At 54.3% G+C, this 27,824-nt stretch overlaps 2 protein-coding genes across 2 annotated transcripts; both read right to left on the bottom strand.

Moving 5' to 3' along the window:
* Positions 1 to 672: 672 nt before the first annotated feature.
* On the bottom strand, positions 673 to 6,125 carry ODF4 (outer dense fiber of sperm tails 4). The gene is given in 4 exon segments (XM_032431676.1): positions 673 to 857; positions 1,049 to 1,183; positions 5,653 to 6,010; positions 6,012 to 6,125. Coding segments are annotated over 4 exon segments (792 nt in total).
* Positions 6,126 to 16,581: 10,456 nt separating this feature from the next.
* Positions 16,582 to 26,860, bottom strand: ARHGEF15 (Rho guanine nucleotide exchange factor 15). The gene is made up of 17 exons (XM_032431850.1): positions 26,782 to 26,860; positions 25,537 to 25,636; positions 23,061 to 23,713; positions 22,435 to 22,767; positions 22,171 to 22,225; positions 21,367 to 21,425; positions 21,052 to 21,263; positions 20,771 to 20,931; positions 20,484 to 20,636; positions 20,264 to 20,393; positions 18,951 to 19,025; positions 18,737 to 18,829; positions 18,483 to 18,643; positions 18,234 to 18,386; positions 17,992 to 18,074; positions 17,776 to 17,880; positions 16,582 to 16,898 (listed from the first exon to the last, which is right to left on the bottom strand). The coding sequence occupies exons 3-17, from the start codon at positions 23,662 to 23,664 to the stop codon at positions 16,747 to 16,749; spliced, it is 2,529 nt and encodes an 842-aa protein (XP_032287741.1). The 5' UTR covers positions 23,665 to 23,713; positions 25,537 to 25,636; positions 26,782 to 26,860; the 3' UTR covers positions 16,582 to 16,746.
* Between the last annotated feature and the right edge of the window lie 964 nt (positions 26,861 to 27,824).

Genomic DNA, 27,824 nt, shown 5'->3' with positions numbered 1-27,824 from the left:
TACCTTGGGCCTGTGTGCTCTTGGACTGTTCACTCTGAATAAACCAACTCACTCCTAAGTGATCTCTCTCCCCTGGTCACTTCCCTTTACCTACTAACAAATGTTGAGATCGTAACACACATGGGCACACCTACTACCGTCTGGTTGCACCTGCCGTACCTACCTGGTCTTCAGAGACTGCCCTTCTTTAGCTGGGTTGGGACTATCATGAGCTTCTTTGAAGGTACCCCCTGGCTCTGGAAAATGGTCCTTAGTTTCTCCCAAAACATATCTTCCTGGGTACTTCTCCCTCTTCCTTTCTTTGGGGGTGCGGTAAGGGTTTGGTGGGTGGTGGGTGAACAAAACTCCCGTGTGCTATGGGAGAGATTGGGCACTTCTGGGAACCAAAGGGTGCCAAAAGGCTCCTGAGGAGGAACAATTGGGAAACAAAGTTGTTCTTTCTCCCTCCTTCTCCTCCTTCAAGTTGTTGTCTTGTCTCAACAACGGCCAGACATGATAAACAAGAGACCATTTATTCCACATCGCCCCAACAGTAAGCAAGCAGGAGCAAGGAGGAGAAGTAATATTCTCCCTCTCTAACTCCTTGCAGTGATGAAGGCCAACCACCCCCCCGAGGTTGTGAGAAAGGATGAGGACAGGGATGCAGATGAATGGGCAGGATTTCCGACAAGGTTACGAAGATGCCTTCTTTTGCTCACGATCCGGGACTTCCCTCTGGGTGATAGAGGCATGTGAGACAACCGGCTTCTTCAGCAAGTTTTGTAGAGGGCTGGAGCAGTTGCTGCAGAACTCAGTGCCACAGGGACGGTTCATAATCACCATCCAGAAGTGTTGGTGGTTGAAGTAACAGAGGGCTGCTGGGAAAGCACAAAGGGATGGGGGAGAGGAAATTTGGAGAACCGGAAGAAAGTGGCCAGCGAGGTGAGGCCAAAGGGAAGATAATTCCCTAAGAACTTGTCCTTGGGGGTTACCAGCCTCCCTCCCTGCACACTTCCTCTGCCCCGAGCCACCCATGTCCCCTCCTGCCCGGGGCCCTCAGGCCACTCACCACAGGTGACATAGAGGACAAACACCAGCCAGCCTATGAAATAGCTCCAGCCGATGGGGACTGATAAATTCTTCTTCAACTCAAAGATCCAGAGGTTAATAGGGAACAACATCAGGGTGAAGAAAATAAGGATAACTAGGAGACAGGGACGGGAGAGATCTTATTCTTACCTGAGGACCCCACGGAGATTCTCCCTCACCTTCTGGGATACAGCCACAAACCACGATCAACCCCTCCAACCCCACCTCTCCCGGGATGAGGAAATGGCAGAGCTCAGTTCTCAAGGACCACCAGTTTTGTTCAGCCACCACCCACCAAACCCCTACCCCACCCCCAAAGAAAGGAAGAGGGAAAAGTACCCAAGAAGATGTGTTTTGGGAGAAACTAAGGACCATTTTCCAGAGCCAGGGGGTACCTTCAAAGAAGCTCATGATAGTCCCAACCCAGCTAAAGAAGGGCAGTCTCTGAAGACCAGGTAGGTACGGCAGGTGCAACCAGACAGTGAAGATAAGGCCCAGCACCAGCGCCAGCCAGAAAGTTATCATGGCCACCCCGAAGATTGGGTGGTTTGTCCACAGCTTAAAACTATCTGGAGAAAATGAGAAAACGGGACGAGCTTAGGATTCACAAAGGAGAAAAAGTATATAATAGAATGACATGAGAAAAGGTTAACTAAAGAAATGCGCATTTTTAAAAAAGATTTATTTATTTATTTGAGAGAGAGAGAGTGAGAACTTGCAGGGGGAGGGGCAGAGGGACAGAGAGAGAAACTCCAGCAGACTCCTCACTGAGCACCGGCGGGGGGGGGCCCAATGCAGGGCTCGATCTCACGACCCTGAGATCAGGACGTGAGCCGAAATCAAGAGTCGGACGCTTAACCGACTGAGTCACCCAAGTGCCCCAGACAGGCACACGTGAGATTACAATGAAGTATCACTTTCACTCATTAAATAAGCAAGGATTATTGATATGGAGATTGTTTGATAATCCCAACCACACAAAAATGAAAAACAGAGGACTTGAAGTGTGATTCTCAAAAGAAGAAATACAGAAGTCCCATATACACATGAAGCTCAATACAAAGAATTGCCAAGTAAATGTGATTTGTTAACCTATCAAATCAGCAAAGATCAAGACAAAATTGATGACACCTGGTATAGGAAAGGATTTAGAGAGAAGAGGTGCTCTCACATGCTACCACAGGTCAGCATTTCCGATGAGTGACCTGGCACAAAATATCAGAAATAATGTAAAAGGTTAAGACCCTTTGACTTGGCAATGCTTCTTGGAATTTATGGTAAGGAAATAATCCAAGAGCAGCACTAAATCTGTGTGCAGGGATCTTCTCTGCACAGATACTTATATGTCCAAGGAGAGATTTGTTAAATGTATTGTACCCATTCGTTGGATTATTATGCGTTCATTAAAAAATGATATGGGAGGGGGATGCCTGGGTGGCTCAGTCATTAAGCGTCTGCCTTAGGCTCAAGTCATGATCCCAGGGTCCTCGGATCGAGCCCCACATCGGGCTCCTTGCTCAGCAGGGGAGTCTGCTTCTCCCTCTCCCACTCCCCCTGCTTGTGTTCCCTCTCTCGCTGTCTCTCTGTCAAATAAATAAAATATTTTTTTAAAAATGATACGGGGGCACCTCGGGGGCACGGTCGATTAAGCGTCCAACTCTTGATTTTGGCTCAGGTCATGATCTCAGGGTTCTGAGATTGAGCCCCATGTCGGGCTCCGCACTCAGCAGGGAGTCTACTTGAGATTCTCTCTCCCTCTCCCTCTGCCCCGCCCCCCGACTCTTTCTCTCTCTCTTAAATAAATAAATAAATCTTTTTTATTTATTTGAGAGAGAGAGACAGCGAGAGAGGGAACACAAGCAGGGGGAGTGGGAGAGGGAGAAGCAGAGTTCCCGCTGAACGGGGAGCCCGATGTGGGGCTCGATCCCAGGACCCCGGGATCATTACCTGAGCCAAAGGCAGATGCTTAACAACTGAGCCACCAGGCACCCCTAAATAAATCTTTTTTAAAAATGATATGATAGATGTTTGTCTCCAAACAGAAGATGTCTCGAAAGAAACGAGGAACCAGGAGTGGTGATTAGAGGCCAGCGGTGGGGGGCTCCCTTCGCTGTGTCATCTTTTTTTTTTTTTTTTTTTTGACAAAGAGAGACACAGGGAGAGATGGAACACAAGTAGGGGGAGTGGGAGAGGGAGAGGCAGGCTTCCCACAGAGCCTGGGATCGTGATCTGAGCCAAAGGCAGACGCTTAATGACTGAGCCACCCAGGCGCTCCCCATGTCATCTTTCATTTTGCTTCCATTTCCACTCCATTCACATACTACCTAATCAAATAAATCTTAAATACTCGTGATGTTATAGAAATATTAATGGCAGGAATAAATACCTAGAACTGCAAAGGGGAGTTTGCAACACAGAACATGGAGAATTGCGGTTTTGAAAATATAAATATATACATTTATCAAAATACAAATAAATATATGTTTATTTGTATATGTGTATTTGTATTTATAGATATCTCATACGCACACACTCACACACAAGAGACTGGAAGTAAATCCACTGGCAATGCCAACTGTGATTATATCTATATGAGCAAATTTTAGGTCAGTTTTATTTTCTTTCTTAAATGTTCTGCATTTCCCACAATAACTAACTGTGCAACTAACTTTTTCTTATCAGAAAAAAATTATCTGTTTATATATTTAGAATTAACAGTCGTTGCCAACAAAGATACAATAAAACCAGCCTTCTTGTGCATTGTTAGTGGAAAGGTAAATTGCTATCACACTTTTTGAAAGCAACATGGAACATTTTATGAAGAACCTTAAAATATTTAACTCTTCCATCCAGTAAAGCCATTTTGGGAAATCAATACCAAAGAATTAACACTAAACACAGAAAAAAAAAAGTCATTAACAAATTTTGTTGCTCCTTTTTTTTGCAAATATGACATTGAAAAATAAATTTTACCAAGAATAGAAAAATGAAATTCAAGTAAAAGATGACAATCTATTTAGTTGATATATATGTCTATTAACTTATAATAGGGAAACATTTACTGCATCTCATAAAAATAAATTTCCTTACAGATTTTTAAATTATTTTTTTAAAAGATTTTATTTATTTATTTATTTGAGAGAGTGAGCAAGAGAGAGAACATGAGTGGGGAGAGGAGCAGAGGGAGAGGGAAAAGCAGGCTCCCCGCTGAGCAGCGAGCCCAACATGGGGCTCGTGGGGCTCGATCCCAGGACCCTGGGAACATGACCCGAGCCAAAGGCAAACCCTTAACTGGCTGAGCCACCCAGACACCCCTAAATTATTTTTAAATAATCTCTACAACCAGCATGGGGCTCAAACTCACAACCCCGAGATCAAGAGTCACACCCTCTGCAGACTAAGCCAGCCTGGCACCCCAAAGATAAATTTTTAAACAATATAAATTGAATACTTAAAATAATTTAAAAGATATAAGGTTATTTATGAAGAATGAGTACAGCTGTGTAAAAACCGTTCAAAACTTGTTCAAAATTTTTTTTTTTTAAAGCCTAGCAGAAACTTGAGTGCTTGGGGCTGGTCTTTGAGGAGCTCGGTTAGAGCAAGGCAGGTGCCTCCGTGAGTCTTGGAGCCAGACACGCCCGAATTAGAATTCTAAACCTGCTCTCTTTGTAGGTGAAAAACAGTCAAATATTGACCCTCAGCAAGGTACTTTATCTGAGTCTCAGTGTTCTCATCTGTACAGGAAGGATGATCATCCCTATTCCTTAGGGTTGGTTGAGAATCTATTGAGCAAATGGAATAAGTATGCAATAAATGATAGCTTTTTGTTTCCCCAAATTTATTGCGAGAAAGATGCATTTCTCTCATAATGGGAGAAACTAAGAGCCGCATAACTTTTATTTTTATTATTATCTTTTTACTGTTAACGAGAGTGAAGTCACGGAACGGGGATCACGGAGATAGAAAGTTCTGGTTTCGCACAAGAGCTGAGCAAGGAGGCCCGAAGCTGGGAGGTGCGGGAGAGCATGGAGTACTGAGTTCAGGAACTGGCCACGAAGGGCCACGAGAGCCTGGGAAAGAAGGAACGAGGAAACCAGACGTGGAAACCCAGAGCTGGCCCAGAAGAGCAAGGCCTGAGGCAGAAGGGAGGAGAAGGGGCTGGGACCAGGTCTGGGGAGGGAGAGCGACCAGGGGGCTCCTCCCGAAACTGGAAGCTCGGGGTACACAAGGCTAGAGGAAGACAATCCCCACCTCTCTGGGGCTCTTCTCCCCATAGAACAGGGGGAGTTGTGTGATTAAAGACTGATTCACCAGCACTGAGAGTCCACGCCCCTCACAGCCTTGTGACAGCCACAGACCAGGCTCTGAGTCTTCGCAAAAGCAATGATCTGAGTCAGGCAAAGCGGTTTGGACAGAATGGATGGGGGCAGGAAGACCCGTCCTCGGTGGTCTCCTCCAGTGAAGCCCTCTTGCGGGCCAGATCACTGGGGATGACCCAAAGGAGGGGACAAGGGCACGGGGTGACCTGGAGTGACCAAGGCAGACTGGAGCCCTGGGGTGGGACGGGGGCGGGGAGGGTCTCACCATTCCAATTTTCTGAGTTGGAACAGCTCTTGGATTTGCAGATCCGCAGGGGCCCCATGGACATGACGTGAGTGGCCGTGTAGATTCTGGTGCTGACGTTGGTGGGCCAGCGCTGGTAGAAGCGGCTTTGAGAGGGGCACAGCCATTTCTTGGAGAAGACCATGACCAGCATCAGGGCGAAGGCGACCAGGCTGAGCTCTGAGGCCAGGACCTGTGCTATCCAGCGGGAGCTGTGTGTAATTCTCCACCACAGGGGCAACACGGAGACCCTCCGGGGCTCTGAGCTGTAATCCCTGAGCTCCTCACTGCTACTTCTGGGCTCAGAGAGTGAGTTCTTTACCCGCTCTTCTTGTGCCAGACTTCCCTCTGCCCCATCCTGCTTCTCAGCATCCGACTTCCTTTCCAAGTGTCTGGTGCTCATCCTTTTCTCCTCCTGACCCCGGGAACTCATCCCTAAAGTCCCCTGCCCCCATCTTGAGCACCCCCTGTCTCCCCCTCTCCCCTCCACCCCATCTCCCCCTTCTCTTGCTGGGCTCAGTCGTCCCTCATCTTCTAAATATTTCTATCCAGCAGAGCACCTGGCGCCACAGGGCCTGGGGTCTGGGAAAGAACAACCCATTCAGTAGGACAGGGCCCCTAACCGCCACGGAATATTCCTGAGGGGTGGGGGTGGGGGTCATCAAGTGGGGGAGGGGCCCACCGTGGCAGCCCCACTCCTAAGAGCTGTGGTTTCTGAGGGTGTCCCCTTCTCTTCCTAAGTCCTCTCCCCTGATCTTACCCCCAAATGCTGACAGACGGAGCAGGAGGGAGAAGATGCTTGTCCTCAGGGAAACAGCCTCCCTCCATTGTTCTTTGGAAATGTCTTCTTCTCACGGCTTCCCCTACCCCCTTCCCCTACCCCCTTCCCCTCCCTCCCACCTCCACTCACTTCTGGTGGACAGTTGCCATTCCTTTCCCTCTTCTCTGTACTTTCTTCCCTTCTTTTTCCCCTCAGCACCGGAAGGGGAAACACATAGGATAAGGAGGGGGTGGGGGGTGTCACACAACCTGAAATCTTTCTTTTTTTTAAGATTTTATTTTTTTGAGTAATCTCTACACCCAACGTGGGGCTTGAACCCACAGCGCTGAGATCAAGAGTCATGTGCTCTACCGACTGAGCCAGCCGGGCGCCCCACAAGCTGAAGTTTTTTTTTTTCTAACCTCCCTTTTAAGTTACAGGAAACTAGATCTGAGTCACCTGGGGCCGCCTGATCGTAGTGGCTTCTGGGAGAAGAGAGACCCTGGGAATTCTCCCAAGGAAAAAGCCTTTCGGATTTGGGATGTGAGTTTGAATCCCACCAGAGGTGGTTTACTCTGTGGAGGCGGTGATATGTGTGGTTAAGGACACAGGCTTTCAGGGCACCTGGGTGGCTCAGTCATTAAGCGTCTGCCATCGGCTCAGGTCATGATCCCAGGGTCCTGGGATCGAGTCCCGCATCGGGCTCCCTGCTCAGGGGGGAGTCTGCTTCTCCCTCTGCTGCTCCCCGTGCTTGTGTTTTCTGTCTCTCTGTGTCAAATAAATAAATTAATTAAATTAAATAAAACAACACACAGTGTTTCGAGTCCCCATGTGTATCCTCTAGCTTCTGTATGCCTCAGTTTACTGATCTGTAACACAGGGACAGTAAAACTTGTCTCAAACTTGGTTTGAATATCGAATGAGATAAGAAACAATAAGCACTCATTGCTTCATAATAAATTCCCAGAAAGTGAGAGTGGTGATTGTTACATTATGATATTTTTTTTAAGACTGTATTTATTTATTTGAGAACGAGAGACAGAGATAGCAAGAGAGACAAGCAGCAAGGAGAGGGAGAAGCAGGCTCCCCACCGAGCAGGGAGCCCGATGTGGGACTCAATCCCAGGATCCCGGGATCATGACCTGAGCCCAAGGCAGACCCTTAACCGACTAAGCCACCCAGGTGCCCCTGTTACATTATGATTTTAATTGTTTTGTGCTCTCTCACTAGGATACGGAGAAGGAACAAAAACACAAAGGTTTTTGGAAGGCATCCCTGCATATTAGTGGCTACAAATGACAGAAGGGAACCCAAATTAGCCTAAGCAAAAGGGGAGTGTGTCGTGAATCCCCAGGTCATGTGCTCAGCTGGACCCAAGGAACAGTTGGAATCAGGAATTCGGATCCTGTAAGGGCTCTTTCTCGGTTTCTTAGTCGTCCAGCTACTATAATAAAATGCCACAGACAGGGAGCTTATAAACAACAGAAATGTAGTCCTCACATTTTCAGAGGCTGAAAGTCCGAGTTCGTGGCACCAGCATGGTCCGGTGAGGGCCCGTTGGAGGTCTCGGACTTCTTGCTGTCACCCTCATGTGCGGCCCAGGAGCTCTGTGGGGTCTCTTTTATAAGGCCCTGATCCCGGGGTGCCTGGGTGGCTCAGTCGTTAAGCGTCTGCCTTCGGCTTAGGTCATGATCCCAGGGTCCTGGGATCCAGCCCCACATCGGGCTCCCTGCTCAGCGGGAAGCCTGCTTCTCCCTCTCCCACTCCCCCTGTTTGTGTTCCCTCTCTAGCTGTGTCTCTCTCTGTCAAATAAATAAATAAAATCTTTAAAAAAGAAAAAAGACACTGATCCCATTCGTGAGGACAGAGCTTCCCAAAGGCCCCTAATCACCTATTCCCCCCCCAAAGGCCCTACTTCCTAAAAGCATCACCTTGGGGTTAGCTTGCCAACGTAGGAATTTTGGAGACACAGTCTGGCTCTGTTCCCACTCGTCCCTGAGCGTCCTTCTCCTCCTCCCCAGACCAACCTCCTCTTCTCCTCTGGTCCATGTGGTGAGAGATGTGACCTTCACACCTCAAGTTGTCTGTCTTACTCCTTCGGTCACCAGAGTGGAGACCTCTCAGTCCCAAGTCCGCACATGGTCTGGCCCTGCCAGGGACAAGGGCCATCCTTAGAACCCTCGGCCATGGTCAGGGGCAACCGGGTCAGGAGGCTGAGCAGAGCTGGTGATCATCAGGATTTTATTTCCTTCCTTGGATCCGTTTTCGTTTTCCTGGAATTTCTAAGAGTTTCTCATCCTAACAAGCAGTTCTAACGGTAACACAAAACAACATGAGAGAATCTTGGAAATATAATGTTTCCTGAAAATCGGTAACTCCCAGAAGACTACGCTATAAACATGATACCATTTTTATAGAGCTCGTAAACAAGCACAGCTAAACAAAATATTGTTTAAGCACACATAATACTATGATGGCATGGTAAGTTTTAAAAATCAGCAGAGGGGCGCCCAGCTGGCTCAGTCGGAGAAGCGTGCAACTCTTGATCTTGGGGTCGTGAGTTCGAGCCCCATGTTCAGTGTAGAGGTTACTTAAATAAAAATTTAAACAACAATAAAAGTCAGTGGAATGATAAACGCAAAATATAGAATAGTGGTTATTTTATTTCCCAGGGGAGGCAGGGGAATGGGACCGGGAAGACTGCACTGTACATACATGTTATTGGTAATAGGTTATTGGTTCCTGAGTTAGGATAGGTGCACAGGTATTCATTATATAACAATCACTTATAACTAACATATAATTCATACGATCCTGTGAAGGGGCATCTGGGTGGCTCAGTCGTTAAGCGTCTGCCTTCAGCTCAGGTCATGATCCCAGGGTCCTGGGATGGAGCCCCACATCGGGCTCCCTGTTCGGCTGGAAGCCTGCTTCTCCCTCTCCCACTCCCCCTGCTTGTGTTCCCTCTTTCACTATCTCTGTTTGTCAAATAAATAAATAAAATCTTTAAAAAAAATTCATATGATCCCGTGAATGTATCAGATATTGTTTTTCAAAAGGTAATCAAAAATAGTCTAAGAAAGGAAATGCAATCTTAGTGATTCCTAGGTCTGCAGTGGAAGCTATTTATGTAGTCACAATATATAAGGTAAACACTGTTGCTTGAGTTTCAACTTTTAGAGTCAACAGATGGACAAAGCACGGAAGACTTAACTATGGCTACAAAAGTAAACATAGCTGTTATCAGCCTATATGCCGTCCAAGTAAACGTTTAGAAGAGGTAAACGGGCAGGTGGAAGGAGGAGAAGAGAGCTGAAGGAAGGGTGGGGTGGGACCTGACAACAGGGTCTCCACAGAAGGCTGTGCGGGATGTGCACTGCACAAGAGCCCACAGCTGGGGGGTGGGGTGAGTGAGCGAGAACTGAGGTTCAGTCTGCATTCTGCTTAATAAGGGACACCCCTCTAAGTGGTCTCCATTGACCGGGAGGAAGAGGCGCTTTGTTCGATATCTCGTAAAGGTGCAACCGCCCCCCAAGACGACCACCCCAACATCTATTCAGAGGGGCTGCCTTTTAACCACAAGGTCGGAGGCACCAGGGTGCCTTACAGGCTAGGCACGGTCCCGGCCAACAACATGATTGCCTATCAGTGGAAGTTCTCTGGTTGCAAGCACCGACCCAGACTGACGAAGTTAGGCAAAAAGGAATGTCTTGGGGCAATAGTGAGTGAACGCAGACTCAGACAGGAAGCCGAACGTCCAGTCCAGGAGCCAGGGGAGCACGGGGGAATCCTCCGCAGGAACTGGCCCCCCTGCTCACTGCTTCCCCACAGTGTACCCCACCAACCTCCTCCATCTTTGTCTATTCCCGATTGGGATTCCAAATTTCAGAGTCTGCCTGGCCTCAACTGGGTCACCTATCCACCTCTGAGGTGGGAAGGTGGATGCCCTGACCGACAGCCCACCAGAGCCACACGGACTTGGAGAGGGACAGTTCCCCAAAAGAAAGGAAGCCGAGCAGTCAAAAAAAAAATGATAATGTGGGGGCACCTGGCTGGCTCAGTCAGGGGAGTTCTCGACTCTTGATCTCGGGGTTGTGAGTTTGAGCCCCACATTGGGTATAGAGATTACTTCTTTTAAGATTTTATTTATTCATGAGAGACCGGGGAGGGAGGGAAGGCAGAGGCAGAGGGAGAAGCAAGCTCCCCACTGAGCAGGGAGCCCAACGCGAGGCTCCATCCCAGGACCCTGGGATCACTACCTGAGCCCAAGGCAGACAGTTAGCCGATTGAGCCACCCAGGTGCCCTGGGCATAGAGATTACTTAAAAAAATAAAATAAAAAATAAAAATAGGGATAACTTGCCGGCACGTGGACAGAGTGGAAGCCAGAATGGAGTGCAAGGCTGGGAGCTTTCCAAAAAGGAAAGTGCTTACTGTCCCACCTGACGGCATGGGCCCGTGGACATCCCTTATGGGACAATAGCCTCTCAGTGACCAAGGGCAGGGCTGACCTGGAGAATGTGGACTCAGACTCAACATAGGCTTATTTGTGACTCCTCAACGGTCCACAGGGGCTTGCTTTGCTGCCTGCACAACACCCAGAAACAGCCCTACCCCAGGCGGGCTCACCCGGTTACACACACACCAGTGCGCATCTCCTTTGCAGTGAGCTCCGGGGCCCCTGATGTTGCCAGAATATGTCAACACCCAGAGCCCAGGAGCTGCAAGATGGCTTCCCTTTTGCGTCTGTGAAAGTCACTGTTGGTTATTCTTCAAACTCTAGTGTGTACTAAGAACCCGGGCATCCCATTACAACGCAGAGGTCACACTTCTAACAAGCTTCTAGCTGGTGCCCGTGTGATGGTCTGATGATCACATACTGAGGAAATCTGGGTTGCCCGGCCGCCTTCCCCAAAATGTCCCTTGACCTGCAGAGTTTGGATACATGGGGAAACAATGGTGTCCCACTCTCTTGGTTCTGCCTCTCCGGGAAACTCCATTGCCTTGTATAAACCAATTGAACAAATAGAAAAACATCGTGCTTAAAACAAAGCAAGAAGGGACTGCAAAATTAAGAATTCCTGCTCTTTGAAAAAAACGCAGTTACCAGAATGAAAAGGCAAGCCACTGAATGGGAGAAAATATTTTCAAATCACATATCTGATAAAGGACGTATATCCAGAATATATAAAGAACTCTCAAAACGCGGTAGTGAGAAAATAAACCACCCAGTTTTTTCAAAAGCTGGGAAGTTTTGAAGAAGATACGCAAATGGCCAACAAACATTTGAAAATATACTCAGAATCATTAGTTATTAGAGAATCAGAAATTAAAACCACAAGGAGCGGGGGACGCCTGGGTGGCTCAGTTGGTTAAGCGACTGCCTTCAGCTCAGGTCATGATCCTGGAGTCCCGGGATCGAGTCCCGGGATTGAGTCCCGCATCAGGCTCCCTGCTGAGCAGGGAGTCTGCTTCTCCCTCTGACCCTCCCCTCTCTCATGTGCGTGCTCTCTCTCACTCATTCTCTCTCTCTCAAATAAATAAAATCTTAAAAAAAAAACCACACACACAAGGAGGGGTTCCTGGGTGGCTCAGCTGGGTAAGCGCCTGCCTTTGGCTCAGGTTATAATCCCAGAGTCCTAGGATTGAGCCCCGCATGGGGTCCCCTGCTCAAAGGGGAGTCTGCTTGGGATTTTCTTTCTCCCTTCCCCTCTGCCCCTCTCCCTGCTTGTGCGCTCTCTCGCTCTCTCTCAACTAAATAAATAAAATCTTTAAAAAAAAATTAGAAACAACCCAAATGCCCCTCCACTAAGAAATGGACAAACTCTGATATATCCATACAATGAAATATTACTCAACAATAAAAAATAATTAAGTACATGGATGAATCCCAAATACATTAAGCTAAGCGAAAGAAGCCAGACTTGAAAGGCTACCTATTGTACGATTCCATTTATACGACATTATAGAAAAGGCAAAACTACAAGGGACAGAAAACAGATCAGGGGTTGCCAGAGGCTGGAATTGAGGAAGAGGTTCACCACAAAGGGGCACAGGGGAATTTACAGGGGTGATGGAAGTCTTTCATTTCTCAGTTGTGGTGGTAGTTACATGACTATATACATTTGTCAAAAATCTCTGAACTTTACACTGAAAAGGGTGAATTTCTCTGTATGTAATTTGTACCTTAAAAATATACCCTAATAATGTATAGACGTGTTGAATCACTGTCTTGTACACCTGAAACTGACACTGTATGTTAACTAAAATGGAATTAAAATTTAAATAAATAAATAAGAAAACTGCAACATATGTTTTATATATTTTACATATTATATATTTACATATATATACATGTATAAAATATAGTTTTTAAAAGGAGCAGAAAAAAAGATTATATTTTACAAATAGAAAAAAAGGTGACTTCTGTGCTCTCCGGAGGACGAGTTGCTTAATTCCCATCAAGATTTACGTCGGTTCTTCGCAGAAGGAAGAGTGGGGCAGAGAGCCACGCCCAAGAGCTCGATCGTGATGAAGGAGGAGCTGCTATGTCGAGCGGTCGGTGGCGACGGCCCGGGAGTCCGGGGAGCAGGTGCTCCGCACGCGCCCGCAGCCTGCGCCTCAACCTCTCAGGGGCTCCTCGGCGGGGGCGGGCCACCCCCCAGGCCCTGCCCCGCGCGGGAGGCGGGCGCCGCGAACCCGGAGCCGGAGCCCTGCCGCAGGATGCGACAGGACCCCGAGGCGGGAAGCCCTCCTAGCGCCGCAGGTGCGGGTCCGCGCGGAGAGCGGGGCGGAGCGGGACGCGGAGGGGCGGGGCCTGGCTGGGGCGGGGCCCGGGCTGGGGGCGGGGCCAATCCCTGAGCTCGGAGCCCCGAAGGGCCCGGCCACGCCCCCCGAGGGTGCGGGCCTTCGGGGCGCAGTCGAAGGAAGAGTTCTTCCCCTCTGCGCTCCCTGGGCCTGGCCAGAGGCGCTCTGAGGCCGCTGGGTGGGGAGTCCCAATCCAAACTGGGCGTGCTGGGGGGCGAGGTCAGGGGTTCGCCAGACCCGCGGAGGAGGGGTCGGAGGACACGTCCTCCTGCACCGGATGGGGTGCCTGCCTGGTGAACGGGCCAACCCTGATAGCAGGAACCATCACCATCACATACCCCTGTACCTGAAGAGAGGGAACCCTGCGAAGAAGGAGGGAGGAGAGAGAGAGACATGGACAGAGAGCCAGGCTGAAGGGCTCTGGAAAGGATCCCAGGGAGGTGGGAGGGCCCAGCGGGGCTAGGAGAGGGGGGAGAGCTAGCGAGCAGGCTGTGGGGAGAAAGGGGGACAGCTCCTCTCATCCACCTGTTGCTTGTGGTCATGGCTGTACCCCCATCCGCCACGACGGTGTTGACCCAGAGGCCACAGAAGGGCCAGCCCAAAGACCCGTCCGTGCCCTGTCCTATCTTCCTGATCGTCCACTCCCCGAACACGGAGGCCACAAATACGAGGGGCAGGGCTGTAGGTGGAGAAAGGGCTTACTGACTCTCGGAGAGAGACTCCCAGCAGGGGCCCATCTTCCCCACTCTGTCCTCTCCTGCACCTTTCCTACACCTGTGACAATATTTGTTTCTTCCATCCCCCCGGCATGACAGAATGTGAAGGAATGGGGTAATGGGACATTTGTACCTACTACCCTCACCGCCGCGGTACCACCTCTACCACCTCCCTGCTATTCTGCCTCCTCTGTCTTCCTTCCCCCCGCCCCATTCCTTCCCCCATCCACTCTCTCCACGTGCACGTGCACAGTGGTCGTCATTCCTGCCTTCACCCCTTCCCCCTATGGCGGTGCTGCGTGCCCCGCCGCCCCCTCCCCCAGCCTGCAGAAGGCAGACCCCTCCAGACCCCTGCCCAGACGCACCCAGGTCACCCCCGAATGGAAAGAAGCCTCTAAGGTAACAGAAACATAACAGCCCCCTTCCCTCCCTGCCTTTTCTGTCCCTTTGCGGACATGTGGCTGCATTTTATGTGTCTTTATGTCCCCAGAACGACTCCTGTCTGCTCTCCATCGCCCCGTTATCCCGGCATCAGGACTTCTGAACTGAAGAATGGAGGCATCCTTAGGGGCAGGAATGGGGGAGGGGGGGAGGAGCCGGGAGGGAATGTGTAGAGGGCACCTGTGTAGCTTTGGGTCGTCCTTTGCACCTGTCTGTCTCTCTCAGGATCTCAGAGGAAGAGGGGAGCATAGTGGGGGCCAGGAGGGGCTCCCCCCCACCAGGAAAATTGAAGAGAGCTCCAGCTCCCTCCCATGACCACTATCTCCTCTTCCTGGACTTCATTCCCCCTGTTGCCACCTTCCCAGGGTTGCATCCTTCTCATCATTCCCAGAATGAAGCCTCCTCGAGGGCAAGACCCTTGTCTTTTTCATCTCGGCATCCCCATGTCCTAGGACAGTGCCTAGCACCTAGATGGCACTCGATAAACAGGTGTAGAATTGAATTGCATTGAACAGAGATGCTTGGCTGGTCAGTAAAGGACATTTACTGTTGCCTGACTGTCCTTTCGGTCGTTCTGGCTCAGAGCTTTGTCCCCTGCTGGAGCCCCAGCCATACCTGGCCCTGGCCCTGTCCTCCTCCCCCGCGCACAGGAACACTCTGCTCCAGCCTCTGCAGACCCACCACCACCTAGACCCCTGGATCCCTCGGGAACTAGGAATGGGCCAACACACTCGGGCCATGCTCCCGGTCTCCAAGCCCCAGTCCCAGCCCAAATGACCCTTGCTCTCAAAGAACCGCTTTCCAAGCGGCCCCACCACCTTACAAAGACACATTTGGAAACTACTCTTCCTTTCAGCACCCACTCCCCTCAGTACAGGTCCACCAACATTTATTGAGGGTTTCTCATACGCCAGGCACTGTGCGAAGTCCTGGGTGGCCAAAGGCCAGTCCCTTTCTCCCTCCCGGCCTCCCAGAGTCCTTGCACCTCCCGTTGCTTTCCTGGGTCAGCTGCCACACGGGAGCTGAAGGGACAGTGTGACGGGCCCAGCTCAGGGAAGGCCTGGTGCCAGGCCTAGGCCCTCGGTCACCAGCAACTGTCTGCTCTGCTCTGTCTCCATCCCTCACCTCCTTCTGGTATCCCACCGGGCACTTTCTTCTCTGGAAGGAGATGCTCTGGAGGGCACACACTGGGCCGCCACACTGGCTCTTTGTTCCCTCCCCACCGGTTGGCCCAGTGTTGCCGCGGGAGGTCCAGGATGAAGCCCGGAAAGCCGGAGAGGCTCCCCAGCCGGCCCGCGATCCACAGCTCCTGTTTCTTCCCCCAAACCTGGGGCCCAGAGCGGGTGTGAAGCCCGAAGCTGAGGCCGGATGAATGACCGGTTACAGTTCAGGTTGGAGGCCAAGGTTGGGGCAAGGAAGCTTCAGGGGGCTTCAGGCCATGGCCACTGGCCATCTTTAGTCCCTCGGGCTCCTCTACCAGGCTGTCTGGCTGATCCCCAGCATCACCCTCCAGCTGCCATGGACCCCTGGCCCAGAACTCAGGCTTCTCATCCCCCACTCTGGCCTCTGGCTGCCAAGCCACACCCAACACATCATGTCCCCTGGAGCTCAGACCTCCTGTCTTCTTGGAGAGAATAATAGGAAAAGCAGGGGGTGAGGGAAGAAATGGAGTGCTCAGTCACCCGGGAGGGGGCAGGACCACACACACAGCACGTTCAGCAGGACCCCCCTCCCTGATACATGCAGAGACCTAGGGACACACGCACCGATTCTCTGAGACACACACTCTGGATTCTTCTAGAAGAGAGGAAGGGACTTGAGAGGGCAGAGAAGGCACCGCAGGAACGGAATCTAGCGCTTCCCACACTCAAAAGGCAGGAGGGTCATTGCTATAGAACCAAGTGGGGGCCCCACGGGTCTCTGGGGCCCAGACCACCATCTTCTGTGGCTGGATGTCCCTGCTCACTGCTGTTGGCTCTTTTATCCTGGGACTTTATCTCCAGTGCAGCCCTTTTTAAAACTTTATTGACCTAGCTTCTTAGTCTTCCTTGGCTGTGAACGGAGCAGGGATACTCATTGGCCAGCGGCTCAGCCAGCTCAGCACCCGTTGGCTGCCTTGCACCAGGCCTCTGTCTCCATTGGCCACCCACTCAAGCCATCCTCATTCTCCTTCGCGGGGGGGGGGGGGGGGGGGGGGGGGGGCTCCGACGGCCTTGTTCTCATTGGCTGCCTTCTCCTGAAGCTCGGTCCCTATTGGTTGCCGGTAGAGGTAGCGTTTCCACTGACAGCGAATCCAATGGATGGATGAGCTTTGTCCTCTGCGCGCTGAGCTGCCCGACGTCCCAGCCTGCGTTAGGGTGGGGGGGCACTGGGGGAGCCTGAAGAGGGCCCAACAGCCTCGAGGAGCCTCTGGTGCTGGCGAAGGTGCCTCCTCCTTTCGTGTTCCCCTGTGACTTCACACACCAGCTGGGCCGGGAAGGCCCCAGGAAACCCCTTCAGCCAGCCTGGGAAAGAGAGACAGGGGCCCCAGTGGAACCAAGGCAGGGGAGAGGTCAGGAAGGAAAGGAGGTCCCATGGGGTCTAATGCCCGAGGGTCCCAGTGAGTGTGGGGATTAGTGGAGAAGCCTGGAGCGTCAGGAGAAACGACATTAGAGGCGGAGGCCACAGCAGCAACAGAGGATGGGCGTCCCTCCTCTCCAGCCCTGCAATGGCCGCTCATCTCACTCAGAGGGAGAGCCGGAGTTCTTACGGGAACCTAGGAGGACCCCCATGGTCTGGTCCCCGTTACCTCTGTGACCTCATCTGCCCCTCTCCCCTTCTTTCACGCCCTCTACCACACTGGCTTCCTTACCATTCCTCAAACACACTGGCCACAGGGCCTTTGCACTGACTCCTGTCTGGGCTCTCCGACACTCTTCCCCCAGACACCACGTGCCTAAGTTCTTCACCTCTATCAAGTCACTGCTCACACGGTGGCTCCTCATTGAGGGGCACCTTGACCTCCCGATTTTAAGTTGTAATCCTACCTAACCCTGGGACTCCTGACCTCCTTGACTCTGTTCCACTTCTGTTTGCCCACAGCATTTACAACCCTCAGACACGTTGTAGCATTTATTTTTTTTTTTAAGTAATCTCTGCACCCAAAGTGGGACTCGAACTCATGACCCTGAGATCAAGAGTCGGATGCTCCAGTCAGGCACCCCCCTATCATTTACTTATTTATATCTTGTTAATTCTTTATTATTTCTCCTCCACTGGATCGTGCATTCCAGCAGGGCAGGAATCTCTGTGTGTTTTGTTCACAAGGCCTAGGACGGTGAGCAGCCTCTCGGAGGTGCTTAATAAAAATTCACTGAATGAATAACTACAAGAATCTCTCACCTTCAGGGCTCTTGTGTGGGTGCTTGGGGGGAGCCCTGGACTCCAGACTTCGTCCCTCCGTCCTGGCTAGTGCAGAAGGCTCTGAACACAGTTCCTGGGAACAGTCTGGTTGGGGGTGAGTGACATGCGGTGGGATCAAGACTCTTTGTAGCTTCTCCCCCATCTGCCCCTGAAGCCTCGCGTTTCCTTCCCTCCTCCCCTCTGGGGTACACTCACCACAGTCCTCATAGACGGTATCCGGGGAGCAGGGAAGGGGGCCGGGGGTCGGGAAGGCTCCCAGCCAGCGTTGCATGTCTGATCTGGTGGGGACAGAGGGAGGGGTCATGTCTGAACCAGGAGGGCCTTCTGAGGGACAGACAAGGGCTACCGAGGAGGAAGATTGAGGAGGAGGAGGGTGCTGGGCTCTGAGAAGCCGAGTGAGGGTCCCAGGGGTGTTTTCTGAAGGAGACACAACTCACAGGGATGAAGCTTGCAGGAGTCGGTGGGTGGGGCGGCCCTGGTGGTTGCTGAGAAGGGAGAGGCGGAAAGTGGGGGGTCCGGATGGGTCCGGAACCTGCTGGGCCTGGACCAGGGAGCGATGGGCATAGTCCAGAACTTGTAGCCGCTGCCCGCTGCCCAGGGAAGAGGCAGTTCAGAGGGAGGACAGGGATCCAGCTGGACCCCTCCTCCCTACCCCAGCCTGGGCGCCCTCCCTCCCTGGGACCCACCTCTTGGGCTGAGTGATGAGCAACAGGTCACTGAAGAGCAGCAGACAGAGGGGGGTGAAGCGGGGGCGCGAGGTGAAGAGCACACCCCCCCTCCGGCACCCTAACTCGGTCAGCTCCCCCTGCAACTCCAGGCGCCTGGACCAGGACACCAGGGGCAGGGCCTGTGAGGGAGCAGGGGGAGGTTCCGGCTTGTTGCAGCTTGGGGGGGACAGGGGCGGGGGAAGGGAAGGTGGGGGCCAGGACAGGGGGCCAACCTTGACTTTGTGAAAGCGCAGCCTCTGGGTGAGCCGGATCAGCTCCTCGGTCTGCTTCATGCGCCCCACCTCAGCGCTGCAACGCTCAATGATCTGGGGTCAGGGGAGCCGTGTCACCCACCCCTACTCCCTTGCACCCCTACCGCTTCTCCCTACCGCCCAGGCCCTTTCCCTCCCCCCCCCACCCCAACACCACAGCATCCCTCCTGCCCACCTTGCTGACAGCACCCAGGGCTTTCTGCGCATTCTCCTGGCGGCTGGACCCCTCCTCCGTCTGGCGCAGGATATTCTGGGGACAAGGAGGGGCCTCAGTTAAGAGGATCCCACCTGGCTTGACAACATGCTTAGTCTGGGTTCACAGGGCTGGGGGACCAACCTCAACGAGGCAGAGAGACCTCACCACTCACTGTCTGCACAACCCTGAGCACCTCAAGTTACCTCCCTGAGCCTCAGTTTTCCCCATCTGTCAAATGGAGATAATACCCACCTAGCATACCAATAGAACTGTCGTGAGGATTCAATGGGGTAAGTAGACATAAAGTGCTCCTCATAGTCCTTGGTACGTGGTAAATGCAAATAAGAGGGTTGCTATTGTTTTAACCATTATCAACCACAACTCTTAGCGCGAACAATATAGCAGAGTGGTTAAGAGTGCCCGGATTCACATTTTGCCTCTCTCAATTATTATCCGCATGACTTGGGGCAAGTTACATATCCTCTCCATGCCTCGGTTTCCCCATCTATAAAGTGGGGCCAATAATAGTTCCTACCCACAGTTGTTGGCAAGGTTCGACAGGTACAAAGCACTTAGAAGCATGCTGAGGACGGGGCACTCAGTAGCCCTTTAGCTGCTATGATTAGTGTTATGATTATTAGGTTGTCTACACTGGGGATACATGAAGCTGAATAGGATATGAAAATGCTGATAATCTAGATGGGGACTCCTCACACCGAGTCACCCGCATCGGGTCACCTGGTTTAGGGAGAAGTTTCTACTTTGCCACAGAAGAGTCTTTCTCAACCTGATCCCACCCCCACTCCCCACTCCGCCTAACAGTCCGCCAAGGAGCCTTTTTAGACACATCTTCCCTAAGTGTCGTACCCACCATGACATTTTAATAGCACAGATATGCTGCGTGTCTATCTGAGAGCCCTCTGGAGTACCCCCAAAGAACTAATTTTTGCCTCTTTGTGAGTGACATCACCCCCACGGGGAAGGCACTCAGTGGGGGAGCCCAAAGACCACTCCCCACATTCCCCCTGAGATTGAGGGAGAGGAGGGGACCTGCCCAAGGTCACTCAGCCAGGTCGTGGCAGAGCTAAGTCTAGAACTCGTGTCTCTAGCCAGGGGGCGCTCTCGACTGCCCCCAGACTGCTCCCTGAGACGTCTGCTTAGCTCCAGGTAGGCTTGGAGTGAGAAGCAGGGGCAGGAGGCCCCCGGGAGGAGGCCGGGCGTTCCCCAACAGGGCGGGGCAGGGGCAGAGGGGCAGAGGACACCCCCCCCCGCCCCCCGCCCAGCACAGGCACCTGCAGCAGCATGCGGAGCCGGGTGATGCGCTGAAAAGGCAGCAGCAAGAAGGATGGCAGGGGCAGCCGCTCGCACTTCGGGAGGCTCTGGAGGCGCCGCAGCTCCGCCGAGAAGCGCACGTTCGTGTCCCTGCGGAAGTCGTCCACCTCGAGGCCCTGGACCCCAACCCTGCTCCCCAGCTTCCTCCCCGACGCGCGGCCCCGCCTCCCGCACACTCACATAAGGCGGCTGTACGTCTCCTCCTGGTATTGCTGGTTCCGCACGTAATCCACATACACTGAGAAGGGCCCCACGGCGTGGTCGTGCACCACGTCACACAGGTCGCTGATGTGGGGGGATGAGCGCACGCGGGACAGGAGCGCCCCTAGAAACCTGAAGAGGGGGGCGGAGAGCCAGGTCTCCCAGGTATTCCTGCGAAGAGCTGGGCGCTAACTGGGCGCGAGGAAGGGAAGACCTAGGACAAGCAGGAAGCTAAGGGTGTGCTGCGAGGACAGGGCCCCACTGACCGCTCGCTGACTCCCTGAACTCGCTGCACATTAGAAAAGAGGGTGTGGTGGTCCCGGGGGGTCAGCGTGTCCCGGAGAGCCTGGCTCAGCACGAAGGTGTCCGTCAGCAGCCGCAGGGAGCGCAGGTAGGAGGCCTCGGATGTCACCACCTCGAACAGGCTCTGAGGAGGAAGAGCTGGGCCGTAGCGGAAAGCCCAGCTCCCCGACCGGCGCAGAACCCAGGTCCCACCCCCCCCCCCCGCGCCCGCCCCGCCCCACCCCCCCCCCCCCCGCATGCCCACCTCCTGCATGCGCCTCTCCTGGGGGCTTAGCGTGTCCAGGAGGCCACTGGCTCGCACGGCCGGAAGCTCCTGCCACAGTGTGTTGCGAGGCCCAGGGGGCCGTGTGAAGGTGGGAGCTTCGCCGGGATTTGTGGGGGAGGGACACCCATCCTCGCTGACACCCCAGAGCTCCTCGGACAGCACGGCTGCTCGATAGTTCTGGTACAGGGGCTCTGGGGGGCAGATGGAGCACATCAGGGAAGGCCAGCGCCCCGGGACCGTTCCCCTGGGGCTTGCTGGTCACAGCAGGGACCCCCCACGTCCAGAGGCCCTCACCATCCTGCAGGGGCAGCTCCCAGTTCTGCTCCTTCAGCTCCTCCAGCCCCTCCTTGTCCCTGTGGAAAGGGATGGAGTGCCCCAGAGCCACCACTGTGACACACCTGGGGGGGGGGGGTTGCCATTCACACGCTAGTATAAAGGAGTGCACAACCCGGAGGCAGGCTGTATGCGGGGACCCTGACCAAAGCACACAGACAAAATGACTCAGGCGCCTGGTCCTGGGTGGGCCCCGTCCACCGCTGTGATCTCAAGCCTCACGGACAAGCCATTGTCTACGATGCCCTGTTTGTGCCTCGGGGACACTCGGCGCGATCAAGCCCAAGCTCGCTCCTCCCTCTCTGTCCCACTCAACCAAGCTACACACCCAGGAGATTCACACCAGCAATAAGCGAATGGGCCCGCCCTCGCTCCGCTAGGGGTGCTGAATCTATAATGATTGACAAGCCCAGATGACACAGAAGAGGTGTTCCCGGTGCCGAATGGATTTGTGGACAGCGGCCACGGAGGGAGGCTCGAGCTGCGGGAAGTCAGAGGGAGCACCTGCCGTTCGCCGGGCTCTTTACCAAGATCACACTCAACAACTCGGTGAGGTGGTTGGCGTGCTTACCCCACCCACAGATGAGGACACTGAGACCCGGAAAGCCGAAGTGACTTGTCTAAGGTCACACAGCTGGCAAGGGACAGAGCTGCCTGTCTCTGGAGCCCTAGACGTTCTTCACCCCACGTTTGGGAAGGCGGGGTTGAGCTGGGCTGATGCTTCGTCTGCTGTGGGGTAGGAGTAAGGGTGCGGGGCTTTGGTACCTGCCCTCCATTGTTGCCGGAGGAGTGTTCTGAGGAGCTTCATCAGGATTGTCCCCTGGAGAGAGATTGCCCAGAGTGAAGAGAACAGACCTCCAGGATCCCCAGCCCAGGACTCCTGACTCCAGCCCCAGTAGAGACGCTTATTGGTGGAGGAACCCAAAGCCCCCAGGGCCTGTTGGGGGTGGTAGTCTGTTGGCTTTTAGTCCTCTCTACCTCCACCCCTCCCCTTCCCAGCCCAGAAGCCCGATCCCCCAAGCCTGGTACCTGCTTGGATTCCATCTTCGGAGGGAGGATCGAGATCTGGCTGCGGGGGGTCCCCAGAGATGGTGGGGTCCTGCCTGACCCAAGTTGGTTTGGGGGCTTTGAGGGGCGGCAGGAGTTTGCGCTCGGCTGTGGAGCGGTAGGACGTAAGGACCACTGGGGGGAGACTGATGCTTGGAGGGCTGGGGCGGGAGCGGGAGGCCCTCAGTGGGGAGGCGCGGCAGAAAACCCTGGGGCCATCCTCATAGCCCCCCACAGGCACCCAGCGGAGCTCGAGGCCAGGCCGGCCTATGTGGCAGACACAGGGGCAGCAAGGAGGGCAGGCGAGGGCAGCATCTGTGGGAGACACGGGTGTCCTAAGGAGGAGGCCCTTGGGGCCTGGCCCCACCCTGCCCAGGCCCCCTCCCTCCCCTGAACCCTTCCAGCAGGGGGACATGGCAGTCCAGCCCCAAGCATCTATCTCCTCCGCCTGCCTGTCTTCAGACCCCAACAAATAGGGAAACCAGATTTTCCAAACATGAGATCCATTTTTAAGAACGTAGCCTCTGAAAACACCCAGTCTTAAAGCACTGAGAACCAAGAAGATGAGCGAGATGGAGCCCACCCCCGGGGCTTCACGACGCACTTACCCGGAGTGCCGTTCTCCTGGGACCCACTCCCAGCAAGGTTGCCCTGTGGAGCCTCTCTCTCCCCGTTCACATCCACTGCCCCTTGGGGACTCGGCTCCAGGGCCTCCGCAGCCTGGACCCTGCTTTCAGTCCCCCATTCAAACCTGCCAGCCAGTCTCCTCACGGTGCCTGGGGCCGAGGCAGAACCACCCTGGGCAGGGACCCCAGGCGTGGGGAGCAGGGGCAGAGTGTGTGACCCGGAAGGTTTGGGTGGGGGGACTGGAGACCGGGCAGCAGGTTCTGGGGAGACGGAGCGCCTGGACGCGGGACTGGGGGTGCTGGAAGGCGAGTCTGGGGAAGTCTGGGAGTCCAGGCTGGCTTTAGAAGCTGATGGAGGCAGGAGGGCAGGGGGCTTGAGGGAGGAGGCAGGGGGGTCCCAGTGGATGGGGGTGCACATTGGGGTTGGTGCATCATTGGAGATGAGGGCAGGTTCTTCTGGAGAAGAGCCGTTGTGGTGGGGCCCTGGGGACTGGGCAGCCCGGGGGCGAGAAGGGGGGCGGGGGCGGATGATCCGAGGGGGTTTCTGGGTAGGAGGTGAGGCTGCAGGAAGAGGCTGGGCTGACATCTCCCTCTGGACTCTTCAAAGGAGTGGGGTACTCTGCTGGAGTCATCCCCTGAGGAAGAGGGAGGGAGAAGGAGACCCTTAGTGCCCCCCAGCCCCGTGGGTAGACTGAGGCCTCTGAGCAGAAACTGTTGGCCAGCAAAAGGGGCAGGATGTCAGGGCCAGGAGCGAAGGCTGCTGCCCTCCCTCGGCTTCTTTCTCGTCTCCACTGTCTCCCGTCCTCACCGCTCACCCCTCCTCGCCTCCCGGCCTGCATTTCTGTCTTTCGGCTTCTGCTGCCAGAGTCAGGCCAGAGCAGACCGTGAGCCGGGCTTGGGGGCGCCCAGCTGGAGACCCAGGTTGGGGGGGGAACTGGAAATGTAAGGGACATCGGGCTTGCCCTGGGCCAGATGCGTCTAGCTGCTGAGCTCTGTGCGCGTGCATGTGTGTGCGTGTGCGCGCGTGTGCGTGTGCCGTTTGCAGGGCTGCCGGGAGACGTGCTGAGAGCGCAGCGCTCTGAGCAGACAGGCGCGGGCGAGCGGAGGCTGCTGGGCGGGTGCGGCGGGCGCGGTGGGGGGCTCGGGGGCGCGTGTGCGGAGCGGGGGGGGGGGGGGGGGGGGGCGCCTGGGCCGCCGTGTGCGCAGGCGCGCCGCGTGAGCCTGGGGCCGCGAGGGATGCATCACTATTTCCCTGCTCCAGCCGGCCCTCCGCCCCCCATTTCCCAGTTCCTCTCTCCGGACTCTCCCTTTCCGGATTATTTTTAGTCTCCTTTTCCTGCCCTGAAGATTCCTGGAGCCTTTGACCCCAAGAGACCAGGAGGCCCCGGGCATGGTCTGTCCTGCCCCGTCTCCATCCCTGCCTGCCACCCCCCCCCACCTCCAATCTGGTCCGAGAGGCCCCAGGGGCGGCCTGGGTCCCGCCAGGAGGCCTGGTGGGTGGTCGGGAGACCAGCCTGAAGGTGAGGACCAGTGGGGCCAGGACACCCGCATCTGGGCTTCACCTCCTCCTGCGGGCAGGCGGCGGCAATCCTGAGCAGACTGCAGGGCCAGGGCGGTGCCCCCAAACTCCGTACAGGAGTCGGCAGGAGACTCAGAGCCCTGCAGGCCCCAGACTGGGTTCTGGAGAAATGATGCCGGGTGGGGGCTGGGGGCGGTAGACTGCGAGTCTTAGAGCTCAATGGCCTCTGTGTTCTGGCAGGAAGTTCCTTAGGTGGCCCGGCCTGTGGCCTCACTCGCCCCCAGCCGGCTCCTCCCCAGCCTTGCCCCCCTCAGGGATCCCTCCCCCCACCCCCAGGTACCTGCGTTTACTTCCTTTCCCGCCTCCCACTCGGGCCTCTCGCAGGGACCCAGGTGCTCGGCCCCACGCACTCACCCTTCAGTCCTCTCCCCTCTGTCACCTCCCAGAGCTGAGTGAGTAGGGGCAGGAAACAGGAATCGGGATCCTCCTCCCAACCGGACACCCCCCCCCCAAACCACACCAGACTCCACATGCGCACACTAGGGCTCTGGAAGATGTGAGGGACCCAGGATCCCAAGGGTCCGGAGAAAGGCCGAACCTCAGGCCCCGAGCGTGGACTGCGCTGTATGCACACGTTCTGTTTGCATTGCTGTGTAGACTGGGGTCTCGCGGGAGCTGCGGTGACCACGGGGTAGCAGGAGTACAGGGCTGGGGTGGCAGAAGGACCCCGGCGTCTAGACACCTCTTTGTCAGCTGGGGGATGGTGTGTGTGTCCCCCCACGGCGTGTCTGACCCGCTGTCCCGCACCTCACACCATAGCCTGTCCCTTTAGCTGCTAACCTGTCCCCCTGGGTGCGAGCCAGTCCATTATTTCACACCAAGGCACCCCCCTCCAGGATTCTGCCCCCCCAACTCTGCCATAGTGCCCCCTGAACTTACCTTTATCTTTCTGGAAGCAGTTTCTACTTTCAGCCGGTCCTGCCCACCCCTTGGAGCGAGGAGCGTGGGGCCAGGTCTCCGAATGTCTGTTCCTGTGTTTCTGGGGCGGGAACCGAGGGCCCAGATTGAGATCTCCACAGAGGAAGCCAGTTCCTCAGCCCCACCCAGCCATTGTGTCAAGCATGTGTGCATGTGTGTTTGTGGGGGGGAGGGAAGCAGGGGGAGAGGGCCCGGGACCGGGACGGAGATCTGAGACCCGGCTCCTCCAGGTGGGCACGTGACATTTGTTGGGACCCCCGCCTGCTCCTGGTTCTCAGTCCCCCTCTCTCTGGGTCCCAGCCCCTGACTCTCCCTCTCCCACTGGGAGGCTTTGATGTCCATTCAAGATGGATAGTCAGCACCCCTGGGGCTGGGGGGCCCTCTCACCCCTAATTTGCTCTGTGCCTGAGGAGCTGAGTCCCCAGCGCTGGGGCTGTGCCATAAAAGCAACTAAGGGGGTGAAACGAGCCACACCCCAGCCTGGATGCAGGTTAGTGGGAGGAAGATACAGGGCAGTTTTGAAATCCAGGAGCCTCTGCCCACGCCCAGGTGCCACTCTTTCTAGATCTTCAGGTGCGCGCGCGCACACACACACACACACACCCGAACAAGACACTGGAAAGAAAAGTCAGAAAACTGGGATAGAAACGTTTGAACCCCTTTCTCCTCCAAGCGAAAGGCAAAATTTTCCCAATGACCAACCTTGCACTACCAGGTCTACCCTCCGCCCCACCCTCTGCTCGCAAGGGCCTTTGCCCTGGCTGCCCGCGCCACCTGGAAGCCCACCTCCCGGACGTCCCCATCGGGGAGTCCTTCGCCTCTTCAAGCCCCTGCTCAGAGACCACCTTCTCGTGAGACCTGTCCCACCACTGGAAAATTGCCGGCCACAGCCCCACACCTCATTCCAGCCCCGTCTTCTTTCCCATGGCAATCATTCATCATAACATACTGAAATGTTAGGGCGCCAGGGTGGCTCAGTCGGTTAAGTGTTTGACTCTTGGTTTCAACTCGAGGGGTGATCATGATCTCAGGGTCGTGATCTCAGGTTCATGGGATTGAGCCCCATGTAGGGGCTCTGCGCTCAGCGGGGAATCTGCTTCTCTCCCTCTCCCTCTGCCCCTACCGCCCCCCACCCCGCCACCCGCTCTCTCTCTCACTCTCTCAAATGAGTAAAGAAATCTTTTTAAAAAATACCAAAATGCTTACTATTAAATTGATAAATTATGTTTATAGTTCATTAAGTTTTCATGGAAGCTTCTGGGATGCCTGAGTGGCTCAGTCAGTTAAGCGTCTGCCTTGGGCTCAGGTCGTGATTCCAGGGTCTTAGGATCGAGTCCTGCATCAGGCTCCTTGCTTGTGCACTTTCTCCCTCTGACAAAAAAAAAAAAAAGGTAAGCATCCTGGTGGGAGGATCTTTATGTTTTGTTCACTGATGTATCCTAAAGTTCTGGAACAGGGTCAGGCATATAATAGGTGCTTAATATTTTAGAAACTGAACCAAATTGAACTGAATTCCCCCCATAGCCCTCTAGTCCCCTGACTCTCCTTCCCTACAGACCATTTCCACAACTCTCTTGATCCCACTGGTTTCCCATCACACACACACACACACACACACACACCCCAGGACCAGAAACCCACCCTCCCAGCCCTCACCTCTAGATCCTTTTGGGCTTTCAGAGAGAGGAAATCTCTCCAAGAGTACCTCACAGACCCACTCAAGAAAGCTAGATACACATATGTAGCCGAACGAATCCTGTTTTATTTTGAAATGGGAATATCTTATTCATTTTGATACTTATAAAAATAACATTAGGGGCGCCTGGGTGGCTCAGTCAGTTGAGCTTCTGCCTTCGGCCCAGGTCATGATTCCGGGGTCCTGGGATCAAGCCCCGTGTCAGGCTCCCTGTTCAGTGGAGAGCCTGCTTCTCCCTCTCCCTCCGACCCTTACCCCTGCTCGTGCTCTCTTTGTCTCTCAAAAAAATAATCTTTTTTATTTTTTTAAAGATTTTATTTATTTATTTGACAGAGAGAGACACAATGAGAGAGGGAACACAAGCAGGGGGAGTGGGAGAGGGAGAAGCAGGCTTCCCGCTGAGCAGGGAGCCCGACATGGGGCTCGATCCCAAGATCCTGGGATCATGACCCGAGCCGAAGGCAGACACTTAACGACTGAGCCACCCAGGCGCCCCACAAATAAATAATCTTTAAAAAAAAATAACAGGGCGCCTGGGTGGCTCAGTCGTTAA

This window comes from Phoca vitulina, unplaced genomic scaffold (assembly GCF_004348235.1).
Source record: "Phoca vitulina isolate PV1807 unplaced genomic scaffold, GSC_HSeal_1.0 scaffold47, whole genome shotgun sequence".
Classification (NCBI taxonomy): domain Eukaryota; kingdom Metazoa; phylum Chordata; class Mammalia; order Carnivora; family Phocidae; genus Phoca; species Phoca vitulina.
Note: the sequence above shows the minus strand (reverse complement) of the source record. Positions and strands in the feature narration are given on the sequence as shown.

Coding starts and splice junctions, on each gene's coding strand:
- ARHGEF15 (XM_032431850.1), bottom strand. CDS start 23,664: ATGTCAGCCCAGCCTCTTCCTGCAGCCTCACCTCCTACCCAGAAACCC. Junction 20,932..21,051: donor AGGAGAGGCGCATGCAGGAG/GTGGGCATGCGG, acceptor CTTCCTCCTCAG/AGCCTGTTCGAGGTGGTGAC. Junction 18,644..18,736: donor TGCGCTTTCACAAAGTCAAG/GTTGGCCCCCTG, acceptor GCTCCCTCACAG/GCCCTGCCCCTGGTGTCCTG.